The following is a 17,647-nucleotide window of genomic DNA, read 5'->3' as shown; positions in this document are numbered from 1 at the left end:
TTATACTAAGGTGTAATTAGTGTTGACAAAGATTTTCATTAAAAATATAAGTTATTTAGTCTGCGAAGCGGCTGACGAGTATTTTCAAATGATAATCTAGGTATGAAAAGAAAGCACGGTGCCGCACTGTAAGTGTTGAGTGGCGTTGATCGCTCTCGTATTAACCGAATGAAACACAAATGCGGTAGAGCGAGTGGTGCGTTTATGCAGCCTTTTCATTTCACTCATTGAGTGCTACAATAGCGCTCGGCGCCGCACTCGCTCGCCGTTATTTTTGATCGCTTCAGCGGACGAGTGCTCGACAAACAAGCGAATGAGATTTAGCCGGCTTCAACAATCATAAGCCGTATTTTAACTCGGCTCTCATTGTGTCGAGAAACATCGTTTAAACGAAATTTAAAATAACGTGGTGATTGCATCGCGAAACCGCTATTTTTCGCTTGAATTACATTTGCGAAAGTTTTTAAACGCTAAAAGCTCTGGCGGGAACAATGCAGAGCGGACTCGTGTTTAATGTGCTCACAACACGACGACCTCGTCCTCGAGCACGTTTTACAACCTGCACTCCCCTTCCGTGAACTTGTTAACAGCCTTAAAAAACCTTCTTAAAATCATATTAACGACATACTATTAATAGCATTCTTTAGGCATATCTTTAAAAACACTTCTTCGAGATGTCAACACGTTACATTGATATGTGAGTAAGCGTGAAGAATAGTTAATTCACTAATTTATTTATTTCATAATCCTACAGCCAATATAAATTATATATAACTACAAACAAATATACTGAAAATATAGCTGTGTGCTTATGATGCTGGTGATTTGCGCTATGGATATTCTTAATACGCTTTTTAACCACATTCCGCGATAGCCTAAACAAGTCAAGGCTTAAATTATGGTTGTATGTCCGGGCTGCGCGATACAAAACTGAGTTATTTTTCATAGTTAGTGTTGATGTGAGAAAACATGAAACAAAGCACGATTACGAGTCTAGTAGGCAGAAAGGAAGGGCGACTTTTCTAGAAGGAAGCTGCAATTAATTTTATTTGAGATGATGTCATGTAGTAGCAATAAATCATATTGTTTTCGTCGAGATTCTAAATTATTAATTTTAAAATTTGCACACGCGTCTACCTATAAGATATTAAACTTATTGTATATGGCATATGAAATAAATTTTATAAAGTGTTTTTGGATCTTTTCTATTTTTACTTTGTGTGCACAGTAACTAGGTGACCAAACCGAGCAGCCATATTCGAGAATACTTCTTACGTATATAGAATACTTAAGCACTTTCATACAGTCAACATCATGAAAATGTTCACTGACACGTCTTATAAAGCAAAGCTGCCTTTAAGCCTATTAGCTTTGTCAACCATTGTGTTAATATGGTTATTATGCGTCATTTTATAATCTAGTTTTATACCTAAATCACAAACATAATCTACTTCTTTTACGGATTTGTTATTTATATTATAACTAATGTTAATTTCGTTTTTTTCTGGTGCATGTTATCATCATACATTTTGAAGTATTAACCGATATTCGATTTTCTCTATAATACATAGTAAAAGTTACTCAAGTCAGCCTGGATTTTGTGACAGTCATCTTCTTTGTTAATTTTTAAGTATATCTTTTTATCATCTGCGAACATAAGGTAATTAGAATCTTTAATGCTGCTATTTATGTCATAAAGATATGCATTGTATAACAGGGGGACCCGAGTATATCCTTGAGGAACCCAGAACTTATATCAACAAAGTCACTTCTAGCACTGCCAACCGCAGCCGTCTGTCTACGATTTCTTACTTACTTATGTAATAAGATGACGTGATCCAGAGTGGATCGAACGCTTTCTCAAAGTCTGTGTAAATCAGATCAACCTGTGCACCACCATTCATACTTTGTAGTAGGTAGTTCGTGAACACGGTTAAGTTGGTTATCGTCGAACGTTTATTGATAAAACCATGCTCTTCATCTGGAAGTGAATTACTTATATTATATTATAGATGGCTTTATAATTTATTTTTTCAAAGACTTTACTGAAAGTGTTAAGTATCGATATTGGGCGATAATTTTCGATATAATATTATAATTTCAAGCTAATGTATCGGGTTATATCTCACTATGACACCAATTATGAGGCTATTGATATTTTCCACCTAACCAAAGAAGGTGTAAGTAAATATTTAAAGAGGCGGAAGGACTATGATTTTGTTTAAGCAGTAATTCGAAGTATTAAGTGTTATTTGTTGTTATCTAATGTTAAATTTCAGTTTTTTATATATTTTTGTCTATTAATGTAATCTGTTTTGGGTTTCTGTATTTTCTAATGGTTTTGTTTCATGTTATTTATTATCTTAGCTGTAAGATTACTAATAATTAAACAAATAAATTAATTAAATTGCTTGTAAAGAAATTCCGTCGTCTGTAAATGGAATGTACACTGAATAAATACTTGTTCGATTTCAATCTCTCTCGGGCATGGGCAGAGCAGGGAGGGGAGCGGGGAGCGGGGAGGGGAGCGGGGAGGCGTCGGAACAATTGTCGTAGAACTTCATGCAGCGCTTACACAGCGTTTTAATTTAGAGTTTCCTTTTACGGTTGTTTGTCTGGAACGTGATTTACATAGAGATTATTGTTTTCTAATTCTGAAAATGTGTATTTTTTTAGAGAAAAATATTGATATAGATGCAATCTTATGCAGACTTAACGTTCCTATATATAAATAAATGTTTCGTTATAACCCTTATCACCTAAATTCTTTCGTAGACTGACCACTCGCTTACCTATTGTTAATAATCGCATAAAAAAAAGCTATCTCCTTGGTGAGTTGTTCTCGGCACTACTGAACTTATGATACGATTTTTGATTTCGCTTTTAGTGAAATGTTCGCTTCTTAGTTAACGCTTAGTTTCTTTACACGCTGTAGTGTCAGGCAAACGTCGGAATACTACCAAAGATATCACCTAGTCTCCTACATTTGGCAAAGCTTTAAGCCTGCTCCCAACTTATTAAGTAGCTCGCCTTAGAGATTCCCACCTCCTAGTTTACATACAAACTTAGCATCTCAGAGTAGGATCCGAATGAGCGCCAACGCTTTTAGTTTATGATGATACTGTATAATACATTTAAATGACAACTATATTTATACTGAATATTTGAACTCTCGTGTTAATGTATTTCGTACCAATTTATGAGATGTGCTAAGCTTCCCATTTTTGCTACGAACCCGGCCATAAGGCTGTAGAAGTCCATATTCATTCCATCATTACTACCTTAGGGAAGTTCCGAATGTCTCATTACTGTCCATTGCGACCGGCAAGTAGCTGAATTGCGAAGTTGAAGTTAAGCCTTTCGACGTATTTCCTTTCTTTGAAATTGTATGTACATTGTGCATTCTTATTAAGTATGCAACAAAAACATTTAAACTTAATTGCATAATTTACCTACCTTTGTTACTTGATTTAAGATGCACAAGGTTGCTTCACGCAGGAACTTTAAAAAAAACAGTCTCATCTCGTACCGATAGATAATAAATATATACAAACAGGTCAGGGCGCGGTAGATGCCAGTTAGTATAATGCGATGGCAGCTTGTCGCTTGAGTAAATCTCGCGCGAACGTTAACGTCGGGCGCACCACACCCCTTCCCCCTTGATTCTCAACCTGGAACCAAATTATAACACTGCCAAGGCAGTAAAGTGTCATTTTCTTCTTTTACTCGAGTAAACATGGATTATAAGGAGATTACGACTGGATTTAAGGCTCGTTATTATAAACTTTTACATTGTAAATAACGAACTTTTATCTTTCTTTAAATAATATATAATTTAATAAATTAAAGTATTTGAAGTACATATATAATTATAACATGGTGTAGAAGTTCTTTTTACCGTATTAAAATAATTCTTACGTAAATAGGGGCGAGTGTGCAAAATTACTGGGGAAGAAATTATGGTAATGTAATCCTTTAAGAGGTTCACCCTTCGCTTTCATATTAAAGCAAACTACCATTGTATATTTCTTGGTACAGCAAGGTATATATTAATATATAGCGAATGTTACTTAAGATAAATATTTAGTATTCCAATTGACGCATAAAATGCGTTTTGTCTGACACACAACCGTGTATCAGTAAATTGCATCCATTTTCATTTCTTTGTGCTTGAATTTTTATTGAATTGAACCCTTTAGCTTTGGTCTGTCTTGAAAAGCTAGGGTTGTCACGGGATTGTCGGCAAAATCATCAAAAATGCAAGTCTTTTTTAAACAATATTTAATTAATAATAAATTTGAAAGATTGCTATTTTTTATATATTAGGAGGCTAACGAGCCTGCGGGGCGCCCAAAAAGGGCAGTCATCGCAGCCCATAGACACCCATTTTTAGTGGGTGCGTTGCCGGCCTTTAAGGGAGTGCGCTCGAATTTTGATTAGTTTGAGGGCGTATCTCTCAGGGAAGACCCTCACCGGTATTCGATTCCTCAGTTCGCTAATTACCAAAAGAAAATGCCTTGTGAAACGAACTGTGGAAGATTTCCAGCCACCAAGGTGATGTTGGTAAAATTCATACGGTTCTTACAATGCTGAAACGAGGCAGGAGGGATCATCGCATAGAATCCCAAACAATTCTTCAGAACACTCACCGTAGTCCACTTTATAGAAAACGCAAAGAGACGCTATTATGTCTCTGCGCAGAGGGAGAGAATCAAGCTGATCCGTAAGACACTGGATATTAGCAATTCGACAAGTCCTTCACTAAATTTAGCCAAAGGAAGAAGCTGGTATTTGGGAGCACCAGCCCAGGGATGTGAGCGGTATTCCATATGAGGCCGTCCTTGAGCCTTGTGCATACGTTGTGCTTCAGTGAAATACTGCTTAGCCCTATCCAAAACACCCAGCTTTTTGGAAGCCAGTTTGGCTTTTTCTTCCAGGTGACTTGTACATTGACTTGTACTTGGGGAATTGTACATCTTTCGAACTGCCAACGCCAAGCGTACTGAGGCTGTCTGACGTACGATGGAGAGCGCTTTCAAATTGAGGAGACACGACAAAAGGATCTTTCTTGGCAGATTGATATGATATTCCTAATAACTTGACGTCTTTTAAGTTGAAGTTTTTACCTATCTCGACTTTAATCACACTTTTTGTAAATTTTATACATTTTGAGCAGCAACTTAATATTTTTTATCAAACAAAGCTTTCCAACGCTCGGCCCACAAATATTGAATATTATAATTTTTGTTCTGATCTTCGGTACTTCTTAGGACAAAATCAAGTATTCTAGAAGCTTTCTTTATTGTAATGTCCCACGTCCTAGTATTCTGTAAACGTTCATTTATTGTCAAACTTTACTAATATATAATTATAATAAAAGAAATTTAGATATATCTTAACATTTGCCCTTAGAAATCATTTGTTGAGTACCATAATTTAGAAATCATTTAACACAACGAAACTGGAACAACTAGAACCAAACTTTGTCCAAAAACACAATCGTAATATTTGTAACCCGGCCCCAAACGGGTACACGTGACACGCAATTCGTTTGTAAGTCGCGAGCAATTGTGATTTTTTTTAATTTAAATGAGAAATCTTACGATTCTCATATTATAACATTAAAATTCTATAAGCCCACTATTAGCCTACCTCTTGTAACAGATACGTAATTCTTTTTCAAAAGATTAAAAAAAACGACTTGCAGTTAAACATCATTGGAACAAGAAACTAAGAAAGTGTAATATTTTTTCTATATTACTATTATTAGAAAATATAGAATATAGAAATATTATGATTTTCTATTGAACCATAAAGAAAGTTCTAATTAGTGAATGAGAAGATATTCATCACAATTAGCAAGTAGCCGGTGAGTTGCCGCGGAAATAATTCTTTTATGAAAACAGCACGATATGTATGTAGGCTATACTCGTATTTCTTCCTTTTTTCCTTTTCTTACGACTTCGCTTTACAAAAACTATAAATGCGATGTTTTGCCTAGTGTTAGGTTAGGTAAGTTAAAATTACATTTATATTTTTAATCTAGAATATACAAAAAAAAATATTTTAATCAGAAATTTTCCTTTAATCTGATAATTATATGATTGATTTGTGTGTTATTGATGAAAAAAATATCTTGTCATCATTATAGCATATATTTATTTTGATTATTAAACATAGACATGTATATTTCAATATAAACAATATTGTATAGTACGGTTTTATTTACTTAATTTTGTTTATATGGATTATCAAATATGAGTGTAAAAAGCGAAGACATTGCATTCAATCCGTATGTCGCCAAAAATGGGTTGTCTTCGTAGGGTCTGGTTATTGGGATGCAGATAGGAGATCGACCGGCTGTCATGGCCTGATCCTAGATTGTTTTTCAATCCGAGATTGTGGATTAATTATCAGGTTCGGGCGTTAGTGATATTTTGATTACGACAAAAGTATTATTATAAGCTCAGAATTTGAAGGTTTGAATAATGAATCTCTCTGAAGCTGCCGGCCTTAATTACTCATCACTTATGACAAATGTATGTGAGCATTAACAGAGATTTGTACCTACCTTATTTTTACCTATAAAAGGTATATATAACTATACGTATTTATACGATTTATTATATTATGAGTACATAAATATCAATATACTTTAGAGTCACCTAAATTTGATTTGATTATAAAGGCAAGTAGGAGCTCATAAAGACAAATCATTGTGTTCACGCCTGTTACAAATGGTAAACTCTATTACCCTTGAAATCTGAATGAGAGACAAAAGCTTGGCGCTGTGAGGAACTAATAGCAGTCATCGCAGTCAGAGTAGCAAGAAGTCAAGCTCAAAAGCGGTCTCAAACAATCGCGAGTGGAGCACTCAGATGCAGCGTTGGCCCATTGATTAAATCGCAGGCGTGTTAGTTGCAGCTGCTCGGTAGCAAAATCTCAGTTTCTTTGGGCTAGCTTCCAGGGAAGAAAATAAAAAAAACTCTAAGATTCCATTTACTCACATGTCTCTAAAACATACCAATTACAAACCAATTACTATGATTTATTGGCCTATTGGTATAATGTATTATAAAAAGTGTTTTTAACATGTAGATAAATGACTATGGTAGATTAAGCTATAAGAGATCTAGTGTCATTTCATAAAAGTATTAGCCTTGTTTGTTAGTTATGTGGTTGTAGTGATTTATGCAAATAATTAAGACCGCCTTGCGTAAGATTTGTCTTTGCCGCTAAATTTACAAGAAACTGTCATAATTTAACAACATATTCCAGCAAAAGAGGTACAAGTTTGTTCATCGTAGGATAGCTGACTGCACGAAACTGAGTCTTCCACGCATTCTTCAGTTTATAGTAGATAATGCATTTTCAATAGCCCCGTACGAGTTTGACTTACTCCAGTTGTATGAGTACATCACAACCGGAACCTCTTGCAGTTCTACTGGGTCCTCAACGATATAACCATTTCCGGTTAATTTTGATAACTGGACATACTTACATGCTGAAAGATCCTCATGTCCACGTTCATGATGTTTGTTGCAATGTTCCAGTTTTTTTTAATTTCTACCAATCATAATGAATCAGCTATTTGTATGTAATGGTGACTTTCACTTTTTACACTTAATATGTTTATCTAATTATTAATAATTAAATTTAATATGTTATTTCGACTTATCGAGATCCTTTTTTGGAACATTATTAATAATCCTCTAGTGGACACTACTCACACAACTTTGAATCGACCTAAAACCTCCGTCGTAACGATTCTTATATCATGATTTGCTATGAGTATTCCGTGTTAAATATAATATAAATGTAGTGTGAAATATTTACAGATTCCTACTTGGAATGTGTCCACACACAAATCGGGTGATTTTTTATTATACTATTTTGTAAAAATGGCAAAACTATAATAACATAATATATTTAAACTGTTTGTACTAAAATGTTAGTCACAGTGATTCAGCATATCTTCGTAATCATTTTAAAATTGTCATCGTGACATAACAGATTACAAAGATAGAGAACGTGTTTATACATGATTTGTGTAATTGATTTTTTTTTACAACGACCGTTAATTATTAGTTTGAAAACATGCGGCATTTAAAAGTAAGAAGAAAAGAAAATTGTAGAAAACCAACACCATCTGGAGCTAAAGCACTCCAAGTATTGGAGATGGTTCAGAAAAACTGGTAAAGTGCATTGAGTTGTTTTTGGAACGGCAATGGTACCTCATCATCCTCTAGTAATCGAACCGAATGAAATCCGAAAAATAAAAAATAATTTTTACAATATTTTTGTAATATAAAAAACATTTTAATATTTGTTTGAATGTTAAACTGGGCGTGATGGGTATTTCAGTGCCCTCGGCGCGTATCCTGGGTGGCCCCGACCTTCATGTGGATATGGGATCCACCATCAATCTGACCTGCCTCATCCAGTTCAGCCCCGAGCCCCCCGCCTACGTGTTCTGGTACCACGAGGACGAGGTGAGCGGCCGAAAAGTAATTATTCACTTCTACTACTTTGTTATATATAGCTTAAACCTTAATAATGTTTTTGTAAGAATTTCTCAATTATACAATGCTCCATATAATGTATCTATAGCGATACATGCAGTCTGAAAATTCGCTAACATAAAACCCTTCAAAAGTAATATACGACTAGACAACAAAATCTAATCAACACGGGCCATTAGCGGCAGCCCACTTCTATGAGTTGCTCCTTCGTCAACGATACGGTGAGTGACGATGGCTCGACACGTGTAGGTAAACTATTACATATCTAATTGAAATGATGTAAACAGTGTTTCCAAGTCTGTTTAAAATAATAATTCTCTCACGAGAATATAGTATTCTCATATTTAAAAGTGAATTATTGTGAGTCCAAAGCGCAAATGTAAAGCAGAGTAGTGAAGGTGGCGTGGGTGTGAAGCAGGTGATCTCGTACGACTCGGCGCGCGGCGGCGTGTCGGTGGTGACGGAGAAGGGCGCGGCCACCACGTCGTATCTGCTCGTGCAGGACGCCGCGCCCACCGACTCCGGCCGCTACTCCTGCGCACCCTCTAACGCCGACCTAGCCTCCGTGCGAGTGCACGTGCTCAATGGTGAGAGACGGGATTTTGACTATGTTTACACTAATACAAACCTCTTCTAAAAGTTAAAGAACAAAAACTCATTCATTAACAGTTACTCTCGGACTCTTAAGGGTTTCAGCTCGGAAGGATATAGCCAGCTATAATCTTGTATTAGCCCTTATTTTGGTACCCTAAACTTGTCTAAACTTGTCTGCGTGACCGCGACTAATACTGAGACACATTTTTGGATATCTCGAATCTCTATTCTGGATACACAATTAATTGTGTATTCAGAATATAATTCGCGGTCAACTTGTAGTCCCCATTTTTCATTAAGTATTTTACAATAACTATATCTTTTTAATTATTCAGTATCTATTTATTTTAATCTATCATTTATTATGAATACAAATAGCATAAAACCCATAGCAAAATATATATGTGTAAAAAATCGTATTTTTACCTTTGACCTTGGAATATCTGTAATTCCGCATACTTTTACCATAAGTTACTTTTGAGACAAGTTTGAGGGGAACTAAAATGACATATATTATTTAGTTTATACAAGTTCACAGCTGACTGTCTCTCGTTCCGAGATACTTGGCCTTATTTGACTAAGATTCCTGTACTAAGTTTGTCGTGTTTGATATGCGTGTGTGGACAGGCGAACGGCCGGCGGCGATGCAGACGGGATCGGCGGGTCTGTCGGACAGCTCGCGGGCTATCGCGCTGCTGCTCGGCGCCTCGCTACTTCATGCGCGTCTGCGCTCCGCTCTACTCGCGAGCTGATCGCCGCCCAATTACATGCGTCTAAACTAAGGTTTTTTTATGAGTGGAATATAAGTCCTCTGGATTCATATTCACCGCGGCGGCGTTAGTCGACGTCGCCGTGGTCATGAAAGCGATTGACGAATCGGTGCCGGCTTCTCTTGTACAGAAATTCTTATATCTTAATTAAATAACTTAAGAATAAAGGATAAATGTGTAATTAAAACTCAGAGAATCGTTACATAATTGTTATAAAGTAAGTGAAATGGAACGTCTCACTAGTAGATTTTTGTAAATTTTCGCTCAAATTAGCCGTTGTAAATAGAGTACCTATGTACGAACGGTACGGTAAGGGCAGATTAACAGCGTGTGTCGCAGTAGACGGTGGGTCTAACAACTCCTATGCTATTTCTATGCTATTCTGCTATCCCCTGATAAAAGTAATCAACTATTTGTGACTGTCGAGTCGAATGAAAGCGATCGAATTTTGTTCCGAGTTAAACTATTGACTGTGTATAATCTTACTTTAAATATTATTTTTATCAGGGAATGTTATAACTACTTTAGGCTCCTGGATACGACGACCAGTCATAGGATCAAATTAAATCTACATTTGTCAATGTAAAAATGACATTATTATGATTTATCTTGTTTAAAGTCTTAAAAGGCTGTATTGTAGCGATTGAGGTTTTCCAAATTAATTAATAAATATTGTATACTCATGGATATTCGTCAATTTAAAGAAAAGTATGTGTTATGTTTCTTTGCCGCGCCACATTAGCAAAAGAAACTTCGCTCGAAGTACCTTAAGTAATAAATTGTACGAAAGATATAGATAGAGGAACATATTCAAAAGCGTTTATAATAATGCACTTATTGTCAGTTTCATTGTTATCTTTTGTTGACCGTGTAAATTAACTATTTCACAAGTATCGCGATATGTTTATATTGTAATCTACTAGAGAGGTTTGAGTACTTGTTTGGAACATTTACTAAATAATAATTCAATAGGCCATGCCTGTTTCATTGTAATTTATCTATTATTTTGTTTTCTGATGTAAATAATAAAGTCTGCAAATCATATCATGATGATGAAATTGTTTTTTTTTATGTTGAATTTTTTCGTGTTCAAGGAATTGAAATATTTGTGAGACGTTAATTAATTTGGTAATCGCTTCAATCTAGCGAATTTTAAAGATTTTTGTGATAAATTCCTAATTACAGTATCTTTATTTTTCACTATAAATATAGCTAATTATTTTAATATTTAACAAAAGATTTAGGAAATACTGGTTACTTCGGAACTTCTTGTGACGTCAACATATTTATTATAACGGGTCTATCCAATTGTTCTAACTAATCAAAGTTTGATGAGCTAGAAATATATTGGTAGTCTATCAAACTTAAGTCACATTTCATAGATAACAACTTAATAATAAAAATATGTGGTGACAGAGAAATAGTAAAATTTCTCATGTTACACCCAACGTCCTTAAGGATTGTTTAAAAGGTCTGTAAGAGGCCGTGGCAACTGGCGAAGCGCCCACAGCACATAACAATACGATATTAGAAAACAGACGATACATTGTAAATGTTTGTTGCGTTGACGTCTGTATAGAGTACATGTAAATATAACTACAAAATAGTCAAAGTTTTACAATAAATTCGATTTAAGTAGACACTTTTAAACATTATGTTCTATAAAAAGATTGTGTAAACAATATGTATACATAAATCATATAAGTTTGTTTTCAAATAAAATATTTAATAATTAAATTGTCTTATTTCAGCTTTAACCTAAATATTTTGCTTTTAACTTCAACACATTGCTTTCCATTTAAGTTAAGTTATTAAATTTGTTCGTTTTATAGAATATAGTTCATTTCACTCTCATAGTCGGTTTTAGCCAAGACATAGATGGCGCTATTATCATGGCATATATTCATAGTATTGTCTTTTATTAACATAACTTTTACACATTTAAAGAAAACACTTTTTTAACGGGTTGAATTATTTAAACATAATTTTAAATTAATCCGACGTTTCGGTTTTCGTTCACCGTCATCACGCACGCTGTTATTGGATGTTTAAATAATTATAAGTATACAATAATACATAACTTCAATCCGTTAAAAAAATTTTTTCTCAGCATATATTTCATGAATTCGATTTTTAAATAAAACTTAAAAGGACACGTGTATGAATTTGGCAACTGTCTTACTGTTAGTAGAATAGATATAGTGTGAAGAAACATTTGTCTGACAATAAAAAGAAACAAGAAATTTCTTTTTATCGATTTTTTTGGACATTTTTGGCCATGAAAAAAATATTTTGGAAGCCAAGGCTTGGCTTAGTAAAATTATACAGACTCTTCACTAGGAAAATCCACCACCAAGGACGCTGCACGCAGTGGATGTCCCAAAAAGGCTGCCGACGAAAACGTCAAAAAAGTAAAGCATATACGCTTAAGATATCCAAGATCCTGTTGAATATTTTGGAAATGCAACAGCTCAATTCAAGTGGCTGCGGCGCGAGCGGACAATCTACCAAAAACACCGAATCACAAATCAATGAAAATGATGTCAACATTCCATGTATTGGGCTTTGTTTCCACATCAAATTTTGCGCTGATGAAGAGGTAGTCGTCGAAACTGAAGCCTAATTTGAAGCTAAGAACAAATGAATATAGAAATGGTATCAACAATTATTGTACGCCGTGATTATCATAGCGTCGTTGATATTTTGAATAAACAAATTAAATTCTATAAAAAAAGCTTTTTTCTTCTAACTCACCTTTATACTATCTACCGTCACGTATCTAATAGAAATTTTTACAATACAAAGTACAGATGCGATATTCGTATCAGCCTGTTATCTGCGTATGATGTGTTCAATTGTGAGTCGAGGACGCGAGCCTCGACCTCAGTACTTAACGTATCCGCGCGTCTCACTCAGTGAGGCACACACGCCCGGCACTAACGCACGTCAGCGATATTCAGCCACCGAGAACTGTATGTGAGCAGATATGAGCTCGGAAAAACAGTTTACGCGAAATGAAGTGTCTCGGAGGAATAACAAAAGTGACTTACTGATAATCATCGACAACCGCGTGTACGACCTGACTAAGTTCCAGGATGATCATCCGGGTGGCCACGAAGTGTTTTTGCAGGTAGCAGGACAGGAAGCCAGCGAAATGTTCCACGACGTTGGTCACAGTCTCGACGCCAAAGAGCTAATGGTGAAGTACTGTATAGGAGAGGTGGTAGCCGCCGATCGCATCGAGCCAGAGCGTCCACAGCGCTCCTGGAGCGAATCCGACCCGCCAACAACGCTCTCGACTGACTCCGGCTCCGCTGCCTGGCGTTTGCCCGTAGCTCTGGGCGTTATCGCCACGCTGCTTTACTACCTGCTGTTCTAGAATGGACTTGTGTGGCACGAGCTACAGAACCTAACCTACGCCTACGCCTAGATAGTATTGTGCGAAGTGATTTGTGTTTATATTTTTATGATAATTTATAGCGAGCGATATGCCGCATACTTTAATATATTGAAAAAGCAAGTTACGCATATCAGTTAAATTTGATTTTCAAGTGAAGAACATTTCATTATTTGAGGTTGAGTGTGACAGAGACAATAAGATTATTGACGAAGTTTATTCGTCTTAGTCTCGCACGTTATGGATCGTTAAATAAAAACCCAGTCATCACGCCCGAACTTCAATAACAAAATGACGATTGAATGTTTGCGTGGACTAATAACATCTTTGGACGTTACTTATCTCGGCTGCTTAGTATCATCATCAAATTTAAATTAACTTAGAAACTTTTGTAATAAAAGTGTTTCGTAAAATCATGATGTTTTGATTGTTTATCGTTCATATTACTATCCAATTTCAATAATTTACTATCTTTGCCAATTGAGAAGATAATATTTGCACAGTGCCACGTATTACGTAGGAAAACGTTCTATTATTATTTATGTAGGTTACTAATATCAATTCTTCTGAACAAATATATTTCATTAATTTAACTTCGTGACCAACCAAATGTATCAATCATATACTGAAAAAATAAAAATTGTTAGTGAGCAGAGTAAAATAGGAGCACGATCTTACATAGTATTAAGGTGAAATCGTTGAAGTAATCCATCCAGTCACCCACATAAAGCACCCGTTTACGTATACGACGCATGGAGGCCACCACAAGCAATGTCAGATCTTTCTGAAGTAGTTTTAATTACCGCACCTTAGACATTTTTAGCCATTTGTTTGAGTCTGTGCTTAGCGCCTTAGTGTTTGTGCCTGGTAAAACTGAATAGCAATGGGTAAAGTAACTTCCATTTTTACCTATACCAAATAGGAGACTCAAGAATATCTCGAAGGTAAAGATTGTCCTAACGGTGACCTTGAATAAAGGCTAAGACATCGATATCTTAAATTAAAATATACATTAAAATTATTTTTTAAAAAGTTATATATATATTACAGTGTCATATTTTACCTGCCGATTAAGCGATAAGTTAACCATATGTATTTTGACCTCATAAAGAATAATATGTCTAAACTAAATGACCTTGAACAACTCGGCAGCGTGCATAATAACATAACTGGTACAACATGTATTTAGGACCTGGTGGTCCTTCACAGCTTAATTTTTTTTATATTAATTAATATTTCGTTCGAAAACAAAAAGGTTAAACTGCCAAGTAAATTAATAATTTATACGCAACATTAAAAGTATTACGTAGGTATTTGTAAGTCTTGAGCAATCAAAGAACGCAAACTTGCCTCGTCACGTGAATGTCCTACTGCACTAGTTAGCCTTCAGCGCCGAACATCCAATAAACAAATATAACTCAGCGATTTAATTAAAGTTTATTTACAACATAATAAATACTACATTACAGTGAAACCATAACTCTATCAATACAAAGTTGTATCAAAACCGACCCAAATTAAAACAAGATATTGACAAAAAATTTGTAGCTATGGTAAAATGTTAGAATATTTTGTTAAAACGGATTTGAATTCACATTTCATTTCTTTGTTTGCTCGTGAAAACAGCTACATATATTGAAATCACGTACAGTTTTATTATACTTGTATCACGTAGTTCACACAGTAGTGTTTTCGGAGAGAAACTTAATTTTTCACCAAGGTCCCATATCGACAGTATCCCAAAATAATTTCCCAGGAACGAGTTAAAATAAATAAATATAACCGAGAACAGCTACGGCTGCGAACAGCATCGGCGGCGCTAGGACGTCCAACGCTCCGCTCCAGGTGAGCTTCGTAGCGGCAACATCAAGCGCCGGAGGTGGCGTGACAACCTCCCAACGATCTTCGGGTGCTATCTCACCGATGCGGAAGCGCTCCCGCCAGGCACGGGCGTCCTCACTATGGCCAACCTCGTGAAAGCAGCGAGAGGCGTCGCGGCCGGCGTTGTTCAGTAACACTTCGGGCCCTCCAGGGTGGTCTTCCAGGAAGCCGCTAACATCATACACTACGTTATCAATGATGATTGCCGCGTTTTTCTTGCTGTCGAGCTCGCTTACCTGCTGCCGCGTGAAAAGTTTCGCCATGGCTGCACGTGTGAACTGGCTCGTACTTCACCTTCGAATGGTGGACGTCACCTAATCGGACCTCTGCGTCATGTTCTGACCCTCATGAATATTAAAATAAATATTCAAAGTTCCTAAACATAATTGTTTGTTAGGTTTCTGATAAATTTCAGATTAATTGACCAAATGCGTACTTGACAAAGAGGTTTAGCCATATTTGCAGCTCGAGTTTTGTTTCAGTACCAAAAAGAATTTTACTTTAATCATGGAAAATATTATAACTTTTATAAGTATGTAAATAATACTATAACGGATATAAACGTGAATGTACGTATAGTAATTATTTACATAACTCGACGTTTTGAATATTAATAACTGACTTTTAAATATGTCTAATGCGTAATTACATATGGTATCTTGCAAGTAATATCTGCTGTCCTATTATGCGTTAAATTTCCATGACGACGAATTTCCCAATTTGAGTCTGTTTTATTCTTTGATTTACATTAATAAAATAAATTACAATCTTAATACAATTATTTTAACTTAAATATCTATTTAATAAAACACTTTTTTACGGATTATAGTTATGTATTATTGTATTTAAACTTATAATTATTTGGATTATTTGGAGTTTAAATACAATAATACATAACTATAATCCGTAAAAAAGTGTTTTATTAAATGTGTAAAAGTTATGTTAATAAAAGACAATACTTAAATATCTATGTTTTTTTTATTTAATTGAAATTGGTTCTCATTAGATCGTACTTACTGTACGTAAGTAAGTAAGTAAGTATGAAGTATATTCGAACCTAATCTACTTAGGATCGTTAAACTAAAAAGCGTACTAATTCCTTAAACGACGGCAATACACTCGCGCGCCTCCAGGCAATCTGAGAGTCCAGATGCAGCGGTATCATTCAACATCGGATAAGCCAGGGGGTAACAGGGGTCTAACGGGCAGGACCCGATACTTAAAACTACCTAGACTTTTAAACTACCTATCGAATGCTTTTGTTTTTTATATCTTAGGTGCTTTTGCACATTACCTGCCATGGAAACTTGCAAGAGTGTGACCATCTGGGATTGGGTTGAACCCACACCAAAATGTCTGCTTTTCAAGGATTGGGTGAGTAGGTACCCACTAAAACCACCTCGAGTAGTTTCTACGAAGCCATATTATAGAGAATAAATCAAATAACTATAACAAAAACAACAAAATAACTCTCTCATTGCCTTTCTGACGCTTTTTCAATATTTCTTAGCGAGTGTGTTGATCTGGTCTATGGATACAATTTGACATACCACTTTTAATTAAAAATGTCGTACAACTGGGTACATATATTATATTAGATATTTACCTTACGTTAAACCGTAAACGGTATACGTTTACGGTTTAAGTATATTGCTTATAATAATAAATTAAAATGATAGTAACTTACATTTTATATGAATACATTTCAGATTCTAAAAGCAGTCACTAAGGAACATAATTAGAAATTCTAAATAATATATTATGCCCACCTGCCACTGCGTAAGTGTTGAGCGAGAAACAGTTGACCGGCAAAACTCAGCTTGAAATGATAATAGATTTTGCCTTCCACGAAAGAATTTTGAAATAATTTATTTCGCCTTCTACTGACATCGAGGTCAACTAGGCAGAGCGGGTAGCGGGTAATAAACGACTACTCAAAAGGAAAGGCACAAAAGTATTGTCTTTTATTTACATAACTTTTACACATTTAAAGAAAAACACTTTTTTAACGGATTATAGATATGTATTATTATATTTAAACTTATAATTATTTGTACATAATTTTAAATTTAAAGCACGCGAAACGTCGGTTTAAATTTAAAATTATGTACAAATAATTATAAGTTTAAATATAATAATACATATCTATAATCCGTTAAAAAAGTGTTTTTCTTTAAAGGCACAAAACATTTTCCCGAACTATTTTTTTATATCTCATATAGATTTTAGAGTGACAATGATTTTTATTAAATGTACATAGTTCGTTAGCGATTCATGACAAATCAAATCAAAAATCATTTATTCATATGTAGGTACCTAACATAATGTACACTTATGAACGTCAAAAAAAAGAAATATACATTAAATGATCCTATTTTACATTTACTGCCAGTTCTCAAATTAAGGGCGTTCTGCGGAAGAGAAGAACTGGCAATAAACTCTCCGCTGCTCTATTTAATAGCCAAGTTTTTTTTACACAATGT

The 17,647-nt window shown here is 35.1% G+C and overlaps 1 protein-coding gene across 6 annotated transcripts in view; it reads left to right on the top strand.

The window, feature by feature from the left end:
- The window catches only part of LOC110996068 (zwei Ig domain protein zig-8), a 140,400-nt gene extending 129,117 nt beyond the window's left edge, over positions 1-11,283 (top strand). For 2 of the 6 annotated variants that reach the window (XM_045632585.1, XM_045632583.1), the window contains 3 exons: positions 8,365-8,492; positions 8,941-9,109; positions 9,744-11,283. In XM_045632585.1, coding sequence (XP_045488541.1) covers positions 8,365-8,492; positions 8,941-9,109; positions 9,744-9,868 — 422 coding nt within the window. In that variant the 3' untranslated portion in view covers positions 9,869-11,283. Of the gene's footprint in view, positions 1-8,364; positions 8,508-8,937; positions 9,110-9,743 lie in introns of all 6 variants that reach the window. The other 4 variants (XM_045632584.1, XM_045632580.1, XM_045632582.1 and 1 more) reach the window with 3 other exon arrangements.
- The last annotated feature ends 6,364 nt before the right edge of the window (positions 11,284-17,647 follow it).

This window comes from Pieris rapae, chromosome 20 (genome assembly GCF_905147795.1).
Source record: "Pieris rapae chromosome 20, ilPieRapa1.1, whole genome shotgun sequence".
NCBI lineage: Eukaryota > Metazoa > Arthropoda > Insecta > Lepidoptera > Pieridae > Pieris > Pieris rapae.
Note: the sequence above shows the minus strand (reverse complement) of the source record. Positions and strands in the feature narration are given on the sequence as shown.